The sequence below is a fragment of the Phalacrocorax aristotelis genome, chromosome 13, assembly GCF_949628215.1.
Source record: "Phalacrocorax aristotelis chromosome 13, bGulAri2.1, whole genome shotgun sequence".
Taxonomy (NCBI): domain Eukaryota; kingdom Metazoa; phylum Chordata; class Aves; order Suliformes; family Phalacrocoracidae; genus Phalacrocorax; species Phalacrocorax aristotelis.
This window is the reverse complement of record NC_134288.1, coordinates 1,059,166-1,081,020: the sequence shown is the minus strand read 5'-3', so window position 1 is coordinate 1,081,020 and position 21,855 is coordinate 1,059,166. Positions and strand designations below refer to the sequence as shown.

The following is a 21,855-nucleotide window of genomic DNA, read 5'->3' as shown; positions in this document are numbered from 1 at the left end:
TGTAGCTGTGTGCTTGTAACTGATGTCATCAAAGTTGTGGAAATGTGTAATGTTAGCATCAGGTAAAAATACAGACCTGGTAGGTTCAGCACATTCCTTTTTTGTTGCTTTAGCAATGGAATGGATTTTGAGTTTTAAAAATCTATTTGGTGTAGAATTTTGTGAGTTGGAACAGTTCAAATAATTTAGAGGTGCCAGTGCTTGCTTAAAAAGGTTTAGTGTGTTAATCCCCTCCCTCTATTCCCCTGCCATTCAAAAACTTAGAAACAGCAAATTTAGAATCTAAATGTTACGAAATTATACCATAACCTTTTTAAAGAACCAGAGTGCAAGCCCACCTTCTTCAGGAAGCATAATTCTGGGGTCTGAACACCTGCTGGTGACCCAGACAGTCTGGAATCAATTCAGAAATTTGAAGAAAAATGCCTTGCATAAGAGTCTCTTAAATACCCCAAATAAATGAAAGGTTTTTAAGCCAGTGAAATAAATTCCTTACCTTACAAGCATCATTTGGTCATAAGATAGTTGATGTAGGAAGAATAATTATGAACTTCAGCTGAGTAAACAGTAACCAGTGTGTTTTTGTAATACAGAGTTAACTTCAGTCAGCATGTATGCTGTTGTCATCTTCTGAAATCATACAGATGAGATGAAGAAGGGATCCAAAGAACATTTCTTTCCAGGTGTATAAATAGTTGGGAAATTAGGTCTAATGCCAACATCAGGCTTACCTTGGAATCTAAATAATCTAAAATTGATTATACCTTATATCTGCGTTGTAAACAATACTGTGAACATCATTTTCATGCTAAATACCGAGATCCCTAAAACTCTGTCAAAAGCAGCTGCTCCCAATATTTTTAAGTTCTGAGTTTTTATTGTGTTAAAATATATATGTACCTGGCATGTAAAACTCTGCTTTTGTTTGGATGGGTAGTCTCAAAATATAAACGGGATCTGAAATATATGCTGGGATTTGGAAGAGCAGTGGTCATTAAATTTTAGAATTGGTTCTGACCTTGGTTCATTGTAGGATGATGAGAGTACTATAATGTGTTTCCGTCCATTTCCTCAGTTGCTGTAACCTTGCTAAGACCAAAGCAACCTTTGTTATCTTTCTGCCTATGGTCCTGTTTTTGGGTTGGACCTGTATGTTCTGAGTTTATATTTCAAATTCAGAAAAACAGTAAACTAAGCTTGGGAGAAAACTAAGTTATTGTAAAATAGAAGAAGGCAAAGGTGTCTTATTGCTGTTAGTCTTGTAATGTTACCTGTTGTGTAGAGTTTCACCTCTTCTGCTTTCCTAATTGTACCCTCGCTTCTGATCAGAAATGTTGCTCCTGTGATATCTCTCAAATTCTGTTTTTGAGTTAGCAGTTGCTAGAAGGTTAGTCACTCTTGTACATCAGTTCTCTGATATAGCTGGTCCCCTAAATTTATGAAGAGCAGACTACACCATTTTGTGTGCAACTTGTGACAGCATACTCGGGTGCTGAAGACTAAGGTGTACATATAGGCTTTACAAGACTTCTTGCTTTGCTTATCAGTTAAATAGTTTCGAGTGTCAGTATCTAGAGGATATTCTTTATCTACTTTAGTTGGACAATACTGAAATAAGATTCAAACTGTCAGGAAAACCATAATCCACAGCAAACATCAACAACTAAAAAATAACTTTAGATTCAGTGTGCAGCTTTCAATAGTTGTCAAATCATACCAAATTTCTGTTTTGAAATTGGAAGGATTAAGAATCTGCAATTTTACTAGTTGTCTGTACTGTATGTCCGGTGTAATCATGATTGGAAGGCAGAACACGGATCTTGACTGTTCGGATTCTTTACATGCAAAGAGGGTTCAGCTCGCAGTTGGGTAGTGAATAGTTGCTGTCTTTATTGAAGACTAGCTGCAGTTATTAGTTACAGGTACTGGCCAGTGTATTGAGCTACAGGTAGTATTTTTCAGAGCTATTATGATAGTGTTTGAGGGTTTCAAGTGTATGAGGGACCACTTTGAAAAAAGATGGTCTATGTAATCAGAAGGCCCAAAAGGAGGAGAGGAAAAATACAATAGCAGGGGATGTTTTGAATTTCAGAAGTTTAGCAGCAAAGTTGGTTACTCCCAAAATTTAGTTTGAGGCAAATTACTTAAGTAATTTAAGACTTAAGTCTTAAAGTTATTGCTTGAACATCTGTTTAACATGTGTTTTATGTATACATATATATATATTCTAAAAACTCGGGGACTGTAGGTTTTTATGGTCCAAGACTGAGATGGGGGGGGGAAAAACCTGCAAATAACTTGGAAGTAATCTGCCAGGAATGGAGCAGTGGCTCACTGGCTTTCAAATATGAGGTATATTTGACTTACAGGTTTTAAAATTTTAAATTTTCTAAGTAAATGGTTAAAACTACGATGATCTGCAGTTTACCCCAAATGTGTAAGAGCCTTAGACTTAAAAGAGCAAGTGGCTTATGAGTGGGCGTAGCGAGTAGGAAGCAAAACTTAGGCTGGTGGCAGGAAGTATCAAGAGAACAACCTTCCTTTCCCTCAGACTTGCCTCCCTTTGTTTTTGTTTTGTTTTACTTTGCTGTGAAAGTATAATTTATTGTTAGCATCTTGATGGTGTACTTAAAGTATCTTAAGTAAAGACAGACACATGAAGTACTGTATTTAGTGTGTACTAGATCTTATGCAGCAAATATTTTTCAGTCCTTTCACTCTTCCTGGAAGCATTCTTTAGTGATCACAAAATTTAAAATAAAAAAGCACTTTGGAGCAGTTTGTATTTCCCATGATAGATTTTTAAAGATTGCTGATACGCTTAACCACCCATTTAACACAAGAAACTTCTATAAATAGCAACAGGTAGAAACTTTTTCCTATCAATGTCTGTGGCATCAGGTTAGAGGAACTGGAATGTGGAATAATAACGCTGAACAACATGTGTAACCAAAGTTGTATTTTTTTTCTCAGGAGAAAAAAGAGCAAGAGCCGAAGTCGAAGCCATGACAGGAAGAGGAGCAGAAGTAAGGAACGCAAACGGAGCCGAGATCGGGAAAGGAAAAAGAGCAGAAGCCGGGAAAGAAAACGGAGCAGAAGCAAAGAACGCAGACGCAGCCGTTCTAGAAGTAGAGATCGCAGATTCAGAGGCCGCTATCGAAGTCCCTAGTAGGTTACTTACGTAGTGTTGCATGTGTGCTGCTTCAGGATATGATGTGTAAGCTTAAAGTTCACTCTCTGCTTTCTAAATCACTCAACATCTCAAAAAAGAAGGTGACAGGTTGGGGTTGAAGAGTGTCAATAAATACAGAGTGAGAAAAAGGAGGACAGTAATGTATCCAGTTCTTCCTGCTAGTTTTCATTCTTATCTGAATGCAGAAGGATGCGAAAGCAAGTGAAAGAATGTGTACAACTGACAGGAAAGCAAAGTTTATAACAAATTTAAAATAATGAGCAAGTTTTATATAAGTCCTAACTACCTTCAGTATGTGAACTTGATGGCTTAACTGTCAAAAAATGAATAGTAGTCTATGACTTTGGTTACAGGCTCATAAAACCTTTTGCTTGTATTACCGAAAGTTTTTACTGGCATGCTGCTCTTAAACCCTTACTGCATAAACGCTTCCTGTGTTTATGCATCCAAACTGGAGGTGTCTTGTCTTAGTAATGGCCATGCATTGCATATTTGCCCTGCTTTTTGTCAGACTTGTTTAGAGGCTGTGGAAGAATTCTTCAGTTCCTCTCAAATCTTTGGCTTCATAGAACTTCTGCTATAGGTAGTTCCTGACAGTTGTAAATAATTTTGCAGAAACAATTTTTTTCATTGGTTTTTGTTCTGTGCTTCTGGTTTTTATTCCAGCTCTCCCCTTTTCCTCCCCATCACCTCTTTTTACCTTCAAAGAAGCAGAAAACCAGTGACAACTGGGCTGTATGCTTGGCTTTCATTGATTACCTGAGGCTGCTGTTTGTGTCTGCTGTTGTCCTGGTCTCATCTTAACTGTTTCAAATCTCAGTGTGCAAGATCATGTCAGAAGCAAGCATTTGAAAAAGATGGTGTTTTTTTTACGACATGTAACATCATCTGTGGTGGAGAAATCTCTCAAGATGTTCGGGAAGACAGTGCCTTCTAGTAAATCGCAGGCTTGAACAGTTTTCTGCACATAAATGTTTTTCTAGGTGGCTGGGTCCTAACCCAGGGAATACATTCCTTGTGGTACTCTTGGAATGCAAACAAAAAATGCCTGAGGTCTCAGGGTCTCATTTTGCACTAATTCACCTGGATGTTTGCATTTTCATACTGTCTCTGCTAAGATGCAGTGGCATCCTGTGCTTTCATCAGTCCTGCATACTTGGAGATTGTAGAGTGTATCAGCCCTGCTTTTACTTTGTCTTAAGTATCTTTACTGTGTGGGTGCCAGAGCAGTGGAACAGGCTGCCTAGAGAGGTTGTGGAGTCTCCTTCCCTGGAGACATTCAAAACCTGCCTGGAGGCGGTCCTGTACACTGGGCTCTCGGTGTACCTGCTCAAGCAGGGGGGCTTGGACAAGATCTGCAGAGGTCCCTTCCAATCCCTACCATTCTGTGATCAGGCCTGTCAGAGCCTCTGTAAAGGTGCTCTGGGCTTCAGCTCTGAAAATTTCAGCTGTGCACAGCTGGCATGTTCTCTGCAGCTTTTTGGCACCTGTAAGATTATAGTAGCTAGCTGGTTTGTGCCAGTGCCACCCCTGTGGCTCCAGACTGCCTTATAAACACAGGACCTTGGTCAAGATCTTCAGCCTCCAGTATGTTGAGCATGTGAGTTTTCTCACCTCCAATGTGGAGTTGCATGGAGAGGATGTCCTTCATCTCATTGTTTGGCTGGGATTTGTTGCATTCTCCGAGCTCCATCGGAGGGTTTTGTTCTTTGTTTTCCCTGTCATTACTGGGTGAGAAGATTCTTCACCTGGAGGAATTGGGGAGTTTAAGTGTTCTGGTCTTCCAAAATAATTTCCTGAAGCAGGGGTTGAAAGTATGGATGTTACTACAATAACCCATGCTTGTTCTAATGCATCAAGATATGTTGTGCCAGGAAGGCAAATGATTACAAGGTGTCTTTTTCATTGTTATGATACTCTTCCATAGCTGCTCTGGGCAATTTCTGTGGTACTGAGAGATAATGAACAAAAAGGTGAGATAATCTGTATCCCCTGAGCATATGAGGTTGCGCTTATTGGTTTGGTAGTGTTGTTCTCTGCTTCAGTTGCTGAATTGTTGCTTTTGTTTAACTAAGTAGAATTTTGGCATTTAAAATAGTTTAGTGGAAGACTGATACAGGGCAACTATGTGCATCCCGAAGGCATTGGTAATGACTGCTGTGTAGCCAGCAGTTGGCTGTCGTTTGCTTGTAGGTCATGGGTGGTGCTGTTGAAGTGATACATGTACTAATGTGATTCCAAAATTCTAGTTTTGGCTTAGAAGGTGTAAAAGGGAAGGATCTCAGAAGGTATGAGAGAGAAGAACCCTTCATTTTCTCTGCAGGACTTTTCAATGCAGAGGCTTTACAATGCGAAGTTGTATAACAGGCGCTGACTTTCACGGAGATCCATGTTCTGGAGATGAAGACTTCTGCATTACCAGACTCCTTTGGATCTACCAAAAATGGTGCTTCCATATGAAGAAACTGTCTCTGTAGCAGTGCCATCAGCTCAGTGTTTCAAAAGTAACTACCAGAATGCTCTTGCTGGCTGGAGAATTTTAATCCGAATCTCACCTTGTGGGGCTCTTTGACAGTTCTGAGTTGGTGTTACTGCAGGCAGTGTTGTAGCTGACTGCAACACCCAGGTCAAAATGCCTTGTGGCTGTATTTTCTTTTTTACATTTTCTTCTTTACTCTTTTTCCTCCACGTGATCTTTCTTGTTTGCTTTATAAAGGCCCCTTTTCAAGCTAGTGTCTCTGTCTCTAAACTGAGATGCGTTTGCTGCGGGGTGTGATGTGGAAGCATCTCTGCAATAGAAGAGAAAGTCTAGAATAGATAATTTGGAAGGGAAAGTGTGCCATAGAGAACCTGAGGACTTCGAATTCGTCATCTCTAAGCACGAGAGTGATTACATGTTACTAATTTTTAAAAATTGGGTGACTGGCATGCATTGCTTAGTGTTCACAGGGCTTTTAAATGTTATTGTTCTCACATATGTTGCCCCTTAAGTGTTTTACCGTTATGTTATTAGGTCTCTTAGAAAGAACTTGACCAAGTGTTCTTGATTGGATGTCTGACAAACCCCAGCCACTGCTAACATACAGTAGAAGTCATGTGGACTGTGCTGTTGCTATTCTGGAATGAAGAATTTGGGAAAAGCTGCTGGGAAAACAGGGTTATTACATGAGGACTGAAAGTTCATAGTGAGTCTCCTGGATTTTGTTAGCCAAAGCTTGCCTTGTCTGAGACTCTTGTTGGACTCTTGGATATGACTGAGCAGGTGAAAACTGATATTTTACTGGCTATCTTCCGACCTGACTATTTTTCTTGGGCCACATGGCATCACATAGGTTTAGAAAAACATGCACCTAGCTGTGCTTTGGCTGTACACAGGACTTGGTGCATTTGGCTTATGAAAAAGGTAACCTCTAGACATAAGGATAAATTGCTTGTGGCGTGGTGCTTCCATACATGATAGCAGGAACCAGGCAACAATTGCAAAGAGTTCTTATGCAGTAGGACGAAAGAAGAAAATTCCCCAGACACCTACAGCTTTACAAGCAAGTCTCAGAAAAAACCCAAAGAAATGCATCCCGCAGAATACTGTTGAAACAGGATCTTCAGAAGGTAACTTGGGGCATCATCTTGCCCCAGGCAGCTTTCTGTTGAGTCTGTTCCAGTGGTCTGTTATGACTTTAGTTTGCTGGGGTTTTCTAATGTTCTAATGTTTCTCCCATGTAGTCACGTAAATAAGATTCCACTTATTTGTCAAGAGAGAAATGGAAAAGAGATTTTTGGAGTTGTGTGGTTTGGTTGGTTTTGTATTGTTTCTGGCCCCCCCCAACTTGGAAGCTGTGCATGTATTTGAAAACTTACTGTGTATCCTCTTGGGTTTTTTTCATTAGATTTAGACAAACACTTAAAACATTTCTTTCACTTCCCTTAAAATTGTGGCCTTGACTATTGGCCATGATTTAGTTGGTCTATATTCTGGAGTCACTGTAGTTGGTTTGTCTTGCTCTGTTTGAATTGAAATGGTGAACAGTGTTCTGCATCAGGAGGTGTGAAGATGCAAGGTAATCCTGTCTCTGATAAGAAGCCAGCCTCTGGACTTAGTACCAACATTTCCAGATGCAGCTTTTGGCAGTATGTGTCATAGACACTGGAGAATCTGAATGGACACTCTCGGAAGTCTTTTGCCTGACTTGAGTAGGAAATGGAGTAGTTTATCATAGGAAAAAAAAAGTCTGGTTTTGATCAATAGTGATCTCATCTTGGCATGTGCCTGGTGTTTGTCTTATTTTCTCTTAAGTAGTTTCTAAATGTTGTTTTTTTTTTCTCCTCTGCCATGTTATACAGGGCCATATTTCCCTTGCTTTAACCTGGCCAGCATGGTTTTGGATCTTGGCTCACTGCTTCCACCTGTGTCATGTATGATGTGTTTGAAAACAGGCATCCTCCTCCTTGTTGTGGATGCTGAGTTTGAGCATTCCTGCTCCACTGAGTAGCAAGAAGACATTTATCAGCCAAACCAGTTGTCTAAATGGATTTCGTGACAGACTACTTAATGCCTTCAGACTGCTGTGTTTTTTTCAGGGTGTTTCACATCAGTTTATAGCCAGAGCAGAAAGAATCAATTCTGTGCAGATGGAAAGACAAACCCCCTAGCATTCAGTCTGTGCAGCAGTGCCTCTGCTGTTCCGTGGGTATAGAGGAAGAACATTAACAGGTGGTGTTCTTTGCCTTGTATCTACAAGGAGATCAAGTTGAGGACGAACATGATAGGATGAATCTTACTGTTTGTGTCAGTCTGCTACCCTGGGCCCCAATAACTAGCAAGAGGACTGTCCTTAACATGGAATCAATGGGCAGATTGCCATTTGTTCTGACATCCTCTCTGAAGCCCGATGAACTAAAATTAGGTTCAACCAAGAGATTAGATTTCTTCTGTGGTGACATGCCTATGTAAGGTTAACTGCTGGCTTAAATGGCTCTGTGTTTTGATGTACATGAAGAACTTTAAGTAAAGGAAGTTGCATTTACATATTTGTAGCACTTGAGTGGCTAGAGCTGAGGTGACATTAGTGAATGTGTCCCTTGCAGATGTCTGCAGGGAGCCACTCTGGTCTCCACTTGCACCTTAAATTTTGTGAAACTTCCAGTTTTAAAATGTTACACTTGACCAAATAGTTCGGCCAGCACCACTTTGCTCAAAACTCTGAGGCTGAGTTCAAGGCCATTAAAGTACTTGCTTTGCAGTCATCAGTGAGTAGAATATACATATGGACCAAAAAAAAAAAACCCCAACATGTACAGATCACACTAGTAACTGTCGCTTAGAATATTTTGCACATGCAAATGTGCCATGTCTGGCTGCATCATGATTCAGTTCTTCCTTGGAGTCCTGCGTATTACAGGATTTTGAGATGCAGATGAAACTGAGCAGGGAGCATATTCTGTGCCTTATGGCTTGTTGGAGTGCTGCATGCAGATTATGCATGCTATGGGTGCTGCTAATGGCAAACTTTTACAAGTTCAGGTGTAAGGGTGGTTGGGCACTTGCAATGCAGTGGGAGTACAGACAGGAAATCTTGAATTCAGGTACTCTGGTGAGTAATGTCTGTCTTTGCTTTTGCCGTAGTTCTGGTCCAAAATTCAACAGTGCCATCAGAGGGAAGATTGGTCTGCCTCACAGCATCAAATTAAGGTTTCTGAGTTTTCTCTACTTTTTATTGCATCATTAATAGGATTTGTTTAAAATCAGACTGGTGTATCTGAAGGTTTTCTTATAATCTTATTGATCTCTCTCCATAGCAGACGACGCTCCAGAAGCAAAAGCCCCTTCAGAAAAGACAAGAGTCCCGTTAGGTAGGAATTTTAGCATGTTTGCTTTCTTTTTTAAAACCTGATTGAAATTGGAAAAGTAGTGGGGAAATAATGGATGACTACTTGGTCTGCAGCTTATACTCAAAAGTAATGCTGGAATTCATTTAGAAAGCTCATGAGCAGAGAGTATTGAAAATAGATTGCTTTTTCCCCCTGTCGAACACTCTTCCCTCCCCTGTGACGGTGTACAATTGTAAATAACGTCAGCTTGCAAAACATGTCTTGCTTTGCTTTTTGTATTTCTGTATTCTCAATCTTTTTCCTGTTAATTGTGTTTTAGATGCGCTACGTTATTTGTTATTGGTAGAGAAGCTGGGTACCTTTGAAATCAAGGAGGTGTTTATCCATGCTTATGCTTCTCATTTAAGGGAGTTGGATGTAGATAGCTGCTAATGAGATTATTCTCTAAATTAATGCAGTTAAATTTAATCAATCTTGCTTTGTGTTTTTAATTATTAGCAAACCCTTACTGAGATAATTAAAATTTTCTTGTGTATTCTCAGTGAATTTTTTTAAGTATTTATTAAAAATACAGATCTGTATTACATGGCTGGAAACTCGTCCAGGATCCAGCATGATAATTCTGTCCTGTACTTGAGTACAAGTCAGATTTTTTTAGATTTGAAGCTTTAACACCTTAAAGTGGTGCATCTAATGTCAGCTAGTGATCAATATCAAATAAAATTAATCTTGTGCTTCTCGTGTCAAGGATGAGAATAATTATTCACTATTCATACTTTTTTATCGGTTAGCAACCTGAAACTAAAATGAGAATTGGGAATTCTGTTTGTATAGATGTTGGTATTGTTTATGCAGTGGCTGTAGTGACTCTGATGTGACTAGGTGGATGTAAGATTTTAGTCTGCAAAGCCACAAAAAAAAATTCGTACTGCTTGTCTGAGAGTTCAGACGGCTAGTCCATGCATATTAATCCCATTTTCCTGTCCTTTCCTCTAACTGGGTTTGTTCAGCCTTGAGAAAAGGAGGCTCGGAGGGGATCTCATCACCACGTACCAGTACTTAAGGGGTAGCTACAAAGAAGATGGAGGCTCCCTCTTTACACGGGAGTCCCATGGAAAGGACAAGGGGGAATGGACGCAAGTTGCTCTTGGAGAGATTCCGATGGGACACCAGAGGGAAATTTTTCACACTGAGGACAGTCACTGTTGGAATAATCTCCCTAGGGAAGGGGTTGACTCGGCCACGTTGGACACCTTCAAGAGTCGTCTGGACAGGGTGCTGGGCCATCTTGTCTAGACTGGGCTCTTCCTAGAAAGGTTGGACTAGATGATCCCTGAGGTCCCTTCCAACCTGGGATTCTGTGGTTCTGTAATCTTTTTGACTGCAGGCTCCCTGGTGGTCCTTGTTTCAGACTGTAGCAAAATCGCACTTTTGATGGGGCTTCTGTACTTAAAATATGATTTCCTGGTCATATTTAACGCTTACGGCTGAAACAGGATGTTTAGTCATGTTAAAGAAGTAGAATTAGTGTATATTGTTGTTGTTTTTATTATTTATTCCTTTCCTTAGTTCTTGACCCTGCCTTTTCTAATATGGCAGGAATTTTTTTCCCCATCAGTCTTTGAATTACTGATTATTTGAAGTTTTGTGCATGGTCCAGAGAAGAGTCATCTTAATTCAGGTTATCTTCAAACTGAACTTCCCTCTTTCCAGAGAACCTATTGATAATCTTACCCCTGAAGAGAGGGATGCTCGAACAGTGTTCTGCATGCAGCTGGCTGCAAGAATTCGACCGAGAGACCTGGAGGAATTTTTCTCTACAGTAGGAAAGGTAATTAATAGGGAGGTTAAAATGATTCTGAATACTTGCTCATGCTGTCCTAGTACAGGATTGATGTTCTGTAGAATTGTAAGCAAGTGGCTTTCTGGAGCTCCCTATACACGTGAAAGGGGGGATGAACAATAACCAAGTAATCCTTAATGGCTCTGAACATGAAAAATGTAATTTTCAGGAGTTCATTGTTCAGCATGTGATGTGGCACTAAACATGGCAATGCAGTTTTGATTCAAACAACTTCATTTTCCAGGAGTTTCTTTTGCAGATAGGTCTGCCTGTTGTAGTGTAATTTTAAAAATTAGTTCAGTTTTTCATTTTGAAAAACTCTGTTCCACCAGCTGTAAGGTTAAAGCAATGCTTAAAGCATTGCAGTGCTGCAAGTAGTCTATTGCCCCTGTTCCTGTAGCGTACTACGTTTGACTTTGAATGGCAACTTCTAGTGCTAGCTTGTCTCTGGGATATGTTTGTTAAGATAGCTTTATGCTACTCTAGATTTGCAGTGTAATTAAAAAAAACAATTGGCTTGGCAAATAATTGGTTATTAATATGTATTCTTTCTGAGAAATGGACTGGGTTTTTTTTCCCCTTTACTTCTAACAGCATTTCTCTACTTGCCTTTCAGGTTCGTGATGTGCGAATGATTTCGGATAGAAATTCTAGGCGTTCAAAGGGAATTGCTTATGTAGAGTTTGTTGATGTTAGTTCAGTGCCTCTGGCGATAGGACTAACTGGACAGAGAGTCTTGGGTGTGCCAATCATAGTACAAGCCTCACAGGTAAGGAGTGGTAAACCTTATTTTTATTCATGTTGAGTGGTGTCTCTCTTATCTTGTTGGAAAATTTACTGTTTGAAAATTTGGTTACCGTTGAATGTTTGGAAAACCTTAACAAGAATGATTATTTAAGCTAATTATAAATGGACCTTTGTTCCCCATAGTTGACAGGCAAATTAAAGCAATTCAAAGAGATACAAATGCATTTTGAAAATACAGATATTAAGGAAATAGTAATAATGAAACTTGTAATAGTGTTAGAGAATTGTAGTATATATTATGTATGTTTTCTAGCATGTGTAAAAAAGGTAAAGTGTTAATTTAACACATACAAGCCGGAATTCTGCATGTTGTTGTTCAATCTGAAGGCTTTTGGAAGCAGTGTCTCTACTTAGTCATGGTCTTGGATTTTATTTTAAGTTGAAGTCCAATGGATAGTGTGCAGATTATAAATAACTTGTATTTTTTTTTGTGAATCTGCTAGTTTTAATCTGGTAGATGTATACTGCTTGTGTTAGGGTTTTTTATGAAATTCTTAATGAGTTTTCTTTTTGCCTTAGGCAGAGAAAAACAGAGCAGCAGCAATGGCAAACAATCTGCAGAAGGGCAGTGCTGGTCCTATGAGGCTCTATGTGGGATCATTACACTTCAACATAACTGAAGATATGCTTCGAGGAATTTTTGAGCCGTTTGGCAGGGTAAATTGACTTGGCATGTTGTGCTGTGGTGGTTTATCTGAAAGACCTAGATTGGTTGTAGAGCACTCACAGCTTCTGGAAATAACCCAGCTTCATATCTGCAAAACATCTGTTTCTTTCTTTTTTTTTTTTTGCTCTTCTCTACCTGTACATCTACAAGGCTTTAGGCACATAATATTGGAGCACAAATGAGAACCTGGATTTATGATGTGGTCCGGTGATTTTTGAATGGCAGGAGTTATGAAGGAAAGCTGAGAACTCAATGAGTACCTAAAATCACAAAAAAGAAACAACTATCCAGACAAAAACCCCTATGTTACATCCTGCTTCTGCAGCTTGTAAATAACTACAGCCCCTGCGTGTTTGTGGATGGGGGCCCCATGTCACAGGTTAAAACACAAAGCACAGAATAAGGTCTGAGTTCTGTTCACTGTGAATGTAGTAGTTTCTTCTGTTTCTGAGGATTTGTGCTTATGTGTTAGCTCATGTTACTGCTATGGACTAGCAGTGTGTCCCACACAGCCCCTTTTCACTCCTGGTCATTAGGCCCGTTTGCAGCATGGTAGTATGTTTTTTGTAGAGTGGGTTACAGAAGTGAGCAGATTCAATCTGAAGTTTCCAGAGGAGTCATAATACATGCTAGCCCTACTGTGCTAACTAATGTATCATGGGTATATCGTTCTTAGACAGGGAAAAAGTTATTTACTTAATATGCTGCTTAATGGAAAAAAATCTTAAAAGAAAAATAATAAAATTAATCAGTCCATTGATGTTTCTTCATACTATCTTTGGATATTAACCCTGCCTCATAAATGTTGTAACAGTGCTTTTCAGATGCTTTATTCAGATTCAGTATGTGTATCCCTTTAATTCTGTTGTGCAAAAGCCTGGAAAATTGCAGCAATTTATTAAATATTAATCCACATGGATGATCTCATTTTGTTTTCTCTTGAGGTCTGGCAGTGGATTTAATGCTGTGTAGGAGGCTTACAAGCAGAGTGTGAAGGTTTTTCCTTCTGATTCCATATACTCCAGTCTTAAACTCAGTTCTTCCTCTTTCTTCTGTGTTGCTGTCTCTTCCCAGCACTATTTTATGGCTCATGGATAATTTACTGATAATGTTTTAAACTCTGTAACTGTAAACTGTTAGGATTTCCCATGTGCCTACAATTATTTAAAATACGCATCTTTTTCTTAATGTCCCTGGTCAAAATAATGCAGACTGCTTTTCTTATCTTGTAAAACGGAGTTTTTCAGCACGAGATGCCACGACTCTGATGTTTCAATTAGATTTGATGATGTCTTGCACGCTCGTTGTCTGCTAGAATGTTGCATCTGCCTGTAGCTGGACTCAAGGGATAAATTGTATGTCACCCTTATGCTTCTGTTGTAGTATCAAAGTACATATTTAGCTGCCTGTACACTGATTTTGACTTGAGGAAAGAATGAGGAACTGATTAAAAAAAAAGTGGTTTCACATTCATATATGTATATTTGGCAGGACTGTATTCAGGTTTTGTTTTGATATCTTGTGGTTTGTTCCAAAATGTCTGTAACAAATAGCTTTATTCTTATTTTTAGATTGAGAGCATTCAACTAATGATGGATAGTGAAACTGGACGCTCAAAAGGATACGGATTTATTACGGTATGAGTAGAATTGCCAGACTACTTAGACAATTTCTGATTGGAACCTTCCCATGTAGTAGAGCTTTTACTCAACAATCTCTGTTAAGTCTCATCTTGAAAATGTCGTGTTGCAGGACATGCAACAACAGCCTTTTCCATTGTTTCTACTGGTTCTATGTGGGCATTGTGATTGAACAATGCATGTGTTTAGAATGGACTAGTGTCCTTTGGTCAGTGCCTGGCAAAGCAGTGCTGTCTTCTGCAGGCAAAGATACTAGTAGAGACTGGTATTTTCACAGTGCTGTGAAAATGATTGAGCTATTTAGGGGAAATAAAATTTTAGAGGCTAAAACTTAAGGTTGAAAACATCTTTCTTCTTCACCCCCAGATACATGATTTTGTGAACTTGTTTTTTTTGTGGCTGACCTGGCAATTTGTTATGGGGAAAAAAGTCTCGGCTGGGACCTCTGGCACTTGGAGACAAATAAAACCAAACTAACTATATAGCTGATATTTGATGTTTTTAACACTGACAAAATATTTGACTATTTAATTTGATGTTACCCAGCATAAAGCAGAACATCTGTTAGGAATAGCCAGAAAATGCATGGCAGTTATAAGGTTAAAGAAAGTGACTGTTCTTGGAAAGTGTTGAAAGAGAACTGTAGCCATGAGTTCTGTTGATTGAAGCCAGAGCGTCTAGATATGCAACAATAATACATATTTAAATATATTCTTATTTAGATATGAGAAAGTAAATACCCAAAGTTGTGTGTGTTCAGTTTAAATGAAAATACAGAGCATGTTTAAGTTAGCTTGTAGCTATTCTTAAGTTTAAAGTTTCTCATGTTTATGTAACTTCGTGTGGATATTACATACAGTAGAAGTGTTGCTGAATCCTGTAGGCAATATTACTGAGCCTGTGTTTTTTCCAATCTAACAGTTCTCCGACTCGGAGTGTGCCAAGAAGGCCTTGGAACAACTCAATGGATTTGAGCTGGCTGGTAGGCCAATGAAAGTTGGACACGTCACTGAGCGCACTGACGCTTCCAGTGCTAGCTCGTTTTTGGACAGTGATGAGTTGGAACGGACTGGAATTGACTTGGGAACAACTGGTCGCCTTCAGTTGATGGCAAGACTTGCAGAAGGTATGTGTGATGAATGGTAGAAAATGTGTGAAAATACAGAAGTTTGCAGAATTTGAATTAATACACCCCACAGAATATTATGCTAAATGCATGGACTAGTATTTTTAAGCTTTTGACAACAGTAAGATTTCTGATATTTCTGTTACTGTATCCCAAACTGAGCAAAAAGTGCTTGCTTCAAGGTATGTTCATATTCTGTTTTAGGTACTGGTTTGCAGATTCCCCCGGCTGCACAGCAGGCTCTGCAGATGAGTGGATCTTTGGCATTTGGAGCTGTGGCAGGTAAGAAATGTTGACCTATTTATTTTTAAAAAATACTTTATGCTTTATAATTTTGAGAAAAGAGGTACTTAGCTACATTTTGTGATCTTTTTAAGTGAGAATGTAGGTATTACAGCATGTTTTACAAACTGTAAAACATTGAAATCCATGAACAAATAAACAGCGACAGTGTACGACAGCTTCGGGCGTGATTCACTTCGCATTATTTTGGCAAATCTGTTGTAGTTCACTTAATTCATCCCAAACCTTAATCTCTCTACCTTTTCTATTCCCTGTACTAACGGGGACTTCCATGTTCTACTGCAGTGTAAATGTTAACTGTTAAAAATGACAGGTGTGTAAATTGGAAGGGTATTAACCCTTCTGAAAAAAACAGCTGTACCATAGGCAAGAAGGTTATTAGGACTTGATGGGGGACCCGGCAGCTAGGACTACAGTAGTATCGGGTTTGTACAATGTGTGTCCTGGTGAGGAAGGACACTGTCAGGGAATCACATGTTGCTTGGAGTTGGCTATAGTTTGTGTGTTCTGCAAGTGGGTATGTTGGAAGTGTTACTGAGGCTTTATTTTGTTGTGAGAGGGAATGAGGCTGAGGATATGATTGCTGCTGGTAGTTCATAGCTGGCCTAAACCAACTGTTCGGGAGGACTTCAGAACTAGAGCAGTGAGTAACCTCCTGCAGGAGATTAGGAATTGGAGTGGAATTTCTTTTTCTATTGCTTTTTTATTTAATGCAAGAACAAAGGGCTTGAAACTGTTGTAGCAGTGGAAAAGACTTGAATAACTAGATGCTGGAATGTGTGAGAAGTGTCAGGAAATCAACAGAGAATAGGTGGCATTGTTTTGTTTGTCTTCCAGCAGAGTTTGTGATGGAAGTCATTCAGATTTAAGATAGACCTGAATCATGTCACTGAAGTCCAGGTGCAGTTTTGAGAAGAGTACACACATGAAACTATAGGCAGTTGCTAAAAATATAAAATAGGGTCTTTCTACAGCTACAACTTCAGAAGGAAAAGGAACTGGCTAGTGAAAGAAAAATGTGGGTTGAGGAAGAAGGGGACAGGTTTCCTCTTTGAGAAGAAGATGGTAAAAAAGACACAGCAGCAAGGAAAAAAGCATACCTAGTCCAGAAGAAGGTAAACACTACAATTAGATTACCTTTAATGTAGGTGATAAAGTGGTGTGACAGTCTTGCTTGGAAACATGTGTAGTCAATGAGAAGTGTGAGAAATGTCTTAAAAACACCAATCCTTTCCCCACCTCCATACTTGAAACAAACAAGCCAAAGAAGTCCAGACTCCCCAAATCAGGAACATGGTCAAAAATGTCTGACACAGGTGAACTGTTACGATAGCATAGAACCAGTATGCGACAACATGGCTGTGGAGGAATAAAAGACAAGGTTGACTGCAGGTCTTTGAAAAATGTGCATGTTTAGTAACAGTAGAAATAAGTGGTAGGAGTAGCATTGTTAATTCCACTTGTATTGTACAAAAGGAATAATGCGGGCATGTGCAACTTAAGTAATTTTGGAAAAAGATAACGCTTTTTTACTACCATAGAGTCATGAGCTATCCCCAAAGTGAGATTTGGTTATGGATTAAAGATCTCTTTACTCTTGTTAGAGAAAATTACTACCAGGAATTATGTCATTATGGGAGACTTTAACTTCCCTGATACAGATTGGAGAAGAATTGCTAGTAATAATGGTGGGGCCCAGATATTCCTGGATGTGATATCCGACAAATTTCTTCATCAAACACTCACTGACTCATGAAGAGGGGATGCTATTTTAAACTCAATTTGGTAAGTAATGAAGATGTTATGGATGAGAATAGAAATGACCATTGACTTGAGGGATCATGAGTTGCTCAAGTTTAAATGGAAGGATAAACAAAACAGTTCTGCAACTAAGGCTTTTGATTTCAGAAGTGGTGGTTGAAGAAAGAAGGCAATGAAGTCACCTGGTCTAAGCAACTTGGGTGTTTGAACAGGCAGGATCTTCAGTCCTAAATTGCCATATTGGATCTGTATTCCACGGAAAAAAGAAACAGCCCTGTTAGAAATGGGCTCTGCACTGAACTGGGTGATTAACTACCTCAAAAGAAATACGGAATAAGCACAGAGCCTGTGAAGAATAGGAAAGAACTGATAATAAACTTTTTTTTTTGTTTGGGAAATAGATAAAATGGGAATTAGCTGCCAACAGTCAGACCTTGTAAAAGACACAAAAGCATAGATAAAGATTTACCAACTCTTGAAGAGAGCAAAAGGGAAGCACAGCTGAGGTTGAATGAAACAATACTCTCAAGGTGTTTCAAAAGAACTTCATGTGTCTGTAGGGGGACACTGGTCACAAAGTTTGGAATTTGAGGAAGGTAAGCGAGGAATATGGATTTTAAAAAAAATTATTCACAAGGTAGAAGCAAAGCTAAAAGTAAGAGCTGAATGGACTCTGTTCAGAGTAGTGAGACGACTCCTATCAAATTAGTGAGGTTAGTGAAATATGAGGTCTGGTATCTGGTATTGCTGATAAATATTTTAAGTCTGTGATACAGTATATAGCTGGAATATCTAATTCTAAGGAAGGAAGAACAGCGTCATTTAGCTGGTTTCCAGTCCTGTTACTCTGACTTCTCTCTTTCAAAAGGCATACTAAAGATGGGTAAACTGGAGAGTATTATTAAAGTATAGCATAGTTTCAGAGAAACTGCATGTAAAGACTAACAATCTTTGATAAAACTGACTTTCCTAGACAGAGGAGCAGTAGTAGAACTCTTGCCTCAGAACTTTTGACTTGTGCTATTTTCAAGTTATATAAACTAGAGAAGTGGGTAGTAGAGGAAGCACAAGATGTGTAAAGAAGCCAGCTCAAAGAAAGAGGGATTTTTTTTCAGTTGAAAGCTGGGAAGGTTAGAGGCTGTTGTTGAAGCCGAAGTTCAAGCATTGGGATGATTTTGTTTAATATTCACATCAATAATAATGGTCAACAAGAGTAGGAGTGAGGTGAGTAAGTACAGACGTACTGTCAATAAGGGATTCTTGGGGTGTTGTACATTGTTTTCCTGTTGAGGGTTGAAACAAATTCTAGCTATATAGCCTGGAAGCTTAGCAGTGAAAGATGGTCAAGGAGGAGGAAAATAAGTGAATGCTCCTGTTTACCAGTGAGTGAGTATGAACTGACAATATGGTATGTTTTTGAAGGGGTAGCTCCTTTCGTAGAGGTAGCATACTTGAGCATCTCAGATGTAACGTACTCATTTGTGAACAGTTCTGGTCATCCATGTTCAAGATGGGTTGAACCAAACTAAAATAGGGAAGCTAAATAACTAGTTTTATGGGAGACCTGAGAACTTGGACATTATTCCCATGGAGAAAATTGCAGCAGGAAAAAAAATTGAAGGTAAACAGTAGTAGCTGTGTACTTCCTGTTCCTTAGCAAATTCTGTCTGAAAACCTGAAAATTAAAATAATCATGAGGTTATTTATTTGAAGAACATTCTTCTAATGCTTTGTGGGACAAAACATTGCCTACTTTTGGGAAGGAACTATCTGTTTATGAAAAAGATTGAGATAGTGGTGCTGCAATAGAGGGACAAATAGGTGTAATCATCCAGGACCTCTGTTTGATCTGCTGTTCTGTTGTAAGTAATTACTTAGAAAACTGGGGAATACCTGGCAGGCCTTTGTTTATTTAAAGCCAGCTGGGTTCCATATAAACATGCAACTTCATTTTGGTTTAACAGACAACATGCTTTGGTAGAGATTTCTGTGTTTCTGCTTTTTGTATACTAAGTGTGTACTTAATCATGCTAAACTCACCACACTGTAAGAGTATATACAGAACATACTGAAAAAGTTACTTTGATCTTAACAGATGTATTCATTTTAGTTTCCACATACTATTTAAAACTGCATGTAAGAGTTGACAGTGAAGGGTGACAACATTTCTAAATTCTGGGTGGATTTAGAAGTGAGAGGAGAGGACCATTGTCCCACCACAAGTAACAGGAAAATTCAGTTAGTTGACGAAAGATGTGGTTAACAGGGGTTACATTTCAGAGGTGGTAGATAATTGACATGTGAAACTTGTTGCCACAATATACTGTTAGCTGATCTTCCTATGTTTAGAACAGATTTGACTCTCAGCCCTAGACAGAATTTGAACTGGTGATCTATGTAGATTTGCCACATTTGGTGCAGGTGACTGTAGTGCCCCAGGCTGAGTGACACTTGGTGAGTCAGCTGTCCATGATGTGTATGTGCAACTGTGTCAGAATTACAGAGGGAGAAGCCTCTGTGCTCATCTAACTAGAGTGATGCAGGAGATTTGGGGTTTTACTTTTTTCAAAACAGATCTGTTTACAAAAAAGTTTGGCTAGTACTTAACTAGATAATTCGTTATAGACTTGGCCAAATCTATATGCAGTTTCTGCAAGGAATACAGGCTAAGACAGTCTTCCCCATTATGGTATATCTCACTCTGCGGAGTTGAGGATTTCTTTGTGTTCAGATCCAGATGGAATGTGCGAAATATAGCCTATTCTTGTTACAGCTTAGCCTTCAGAGCTTGCTCCTTACATCTCTTATTTTTCAGTGTGGTTCCCTGTATGTGTTCTTCTGTGGAAGGCACTTGAGGAAGACTTGTCTTTGGGCCTCTCACTGCCAAATACTTAGAGGGGGAAAAAAAAATAAATCACTCCAGTTGGTCCCCCGTGTTTATTAGAAGGGGGAAAAGTATGTTGATACCTGATACCTTCAGGTATTTCCAAGCAAGCTTGGAAGCTTACTTGGGGTCCATCAGTTCACTGCTTTCTAAAAGAGTGAATTAAGGTGATGGTTAACTTTAGTCTTCTAACTCCTTGTGTTTGTGGGAATTAAATTGGAACATAAGTGGAGAGGATTATGCTTACACTTCTTGCATTCTGAAGTTTTCTGTTGGTTTAAAGATGTCGAATATTGGAGCCATATACTTGGAAATGGTTAGAAAGTCTGCATTTGTACACTCCAGGTACTTCAGGTTGGGGCAGCTGTATGTTATTAAACAATTAATTAGTGTTTTCTTGGCAAATTAAATGTTCTGAACACTTGAAAATGTTTTGAATTTGAAAAATACTGAAGTAACATGTTATTATTATGATGTTTATATGGGAAGATAACAGATGAAATATCACCTTATTCTACTTGAAATTAAGTTTGATAACTGCTTTGATATTTAAACACACAGTTATCCAAATGTGACATGCTTTCTGTTACTAAAGATGCCAAACTCCTAATGCCTGTAAGAATTGCTGTAATTATTTTCTCACGGAACAAAATATGTCTTAAAAACATGCACAGCAAAGGCAAGGTGGAAATGAGACTTTAATTTAAAGGGCATTGTCATGTCTCTCCTTTTAAGGTATTGTTTCTCTTTGAAATACACTTACCTTTGTAGTTATGGATCTCTGTCAAGTACAGAATATTCCAGCTGAGAAGCTGAAATTAGTGGAACTACTCAGAACTAGACAGGAAGAGTGAGAGTGGGTTGAGGTACTTGAACAAGCTCTTAACCACAAAAAATACAGGCTAAACAACCTGGCTCGCAGGTAATGATACAGGTAGTGCTAGCAAGCATGCTAATTAACTTCTGTATATTTTTCTTTAGATTTGCAAACGAGACTATCTCAGCAGAATGAAGGTAAACTAGCATTTGATGTGACTTGTCACTGGTAGGTTGTGTTGCAGAAGTCTGTAACCCCACTATGTATTGATTATTGACTGAAAAGAACTGAATGCATGTTAAACACTTGGCTGTTTTCTTTGTAGCATTTCCTCAGTGTTAGTAATGTTCCCCAGCCATACATTAGTCCTAGAAAATGTGTGGGTTTGTGTTTTTGTGGGTTTAGGTGTGGTTGGGTGTGGGTTGTTCTCCTGCCTTAGTGGTAGGGACTAGAGGGGTCGTTTGAGAGTCAGGAGTTTGGGGTTACTGTCTCGGGATTAGTCATCATCTGACTGTGCAACTCTTAATGTCTGCATACGTAGAGAGAAGTTGGCCATTATTTCAGTTAAATTGGCAGAGGCTGGTAGCCTATGGAAAGGGCAGCCTATAGGACAGTGCTTATCTTTAATTAGATGTACTGAGATGATGAGCAACAAAAAAGATGAGTAATAATTTCATAGTTTCTGGGAAAGAGTGTAGATGCATTCTACAGTTAAAAATGTTTATCATTTTAGCTGTCAAATATTGCCTGCATTATCCATTTCCAAATGACAAAAGTACAGATACACCTTTTTTTTAAGGATATTTCAACATGCTTAAAATACATACTGAGAATTCTCAAAGGCGTCTGTCACTTCCTGGGAAATCAGATGGGGTGATGCCACTCTGTCCCGAGCTGCTGCTTGGCTTCCATGAGGAGAAAGAAATCAGAGGTGCTGCTGGCATACAACTCAGGCAGAATTTTTAGATGCATGTGAAGATGCATT

General features: G+C 39.0%; 1 protein-coding gene across 7 annotated transcripts in view; it reads left to right on the top strand.

The window, feature by feature from the left end:
• The window catches only part of RBM39 (RNA binding motif protein 39), a 31,952-nt gene that overhangs the window by 5,516 nt on the left and 4,581 nt on the right, over positions 1-21,855 (top strand). For 2 of the 7 annotated variants that reach the window (XM_075108469.1, XM_075108474.1), the window contains 11 exons: positions 2,974-3,168; positions 8,817-8,882; positions 8,990-9,043; positions 10,736-10,853; positions 11,482-11,634; positions 12,192-12,329; positions 13,911-13,976; positions 14,901-15,105; positions 15,310-15,387; positions 21,035-21,067; positions 21,670-21,801. In XM_075108469.1, the coding sequence (XP_074964570.1) occupies positions 2,974-3,168; positions 8,817-8,882; positions 8,990-9,043; positions 10,736-10,853; positions 11,482-11,634; positions 12,192-12,329; positions 13,911-13,976; positions 14,901-15,105; positions 15,310-15,387; positions 21,035-21,067; positions 21,670-21,801 (1,238 nt within the window). Of the gene's footprint in view, positions 1-516; positions 684-2,973; positions 3,169-8,816; positions 8,883-8,989; positions 9,044-10,735; positions 10,854-11,481; positions 11,635-12,191; positions 12,330-13,910; positions 13,977-14,900; positions 15,106-15,309; positions 15,388-21,034; positions 21,068-21,669; positions 21,802-21,855 lie in introns of those variants that run through there. The other 5 variants (XM_075108472.1, XM_075108475.1, XM_075108470.1 and 2 more) reach the window with 4 other exon arrangements.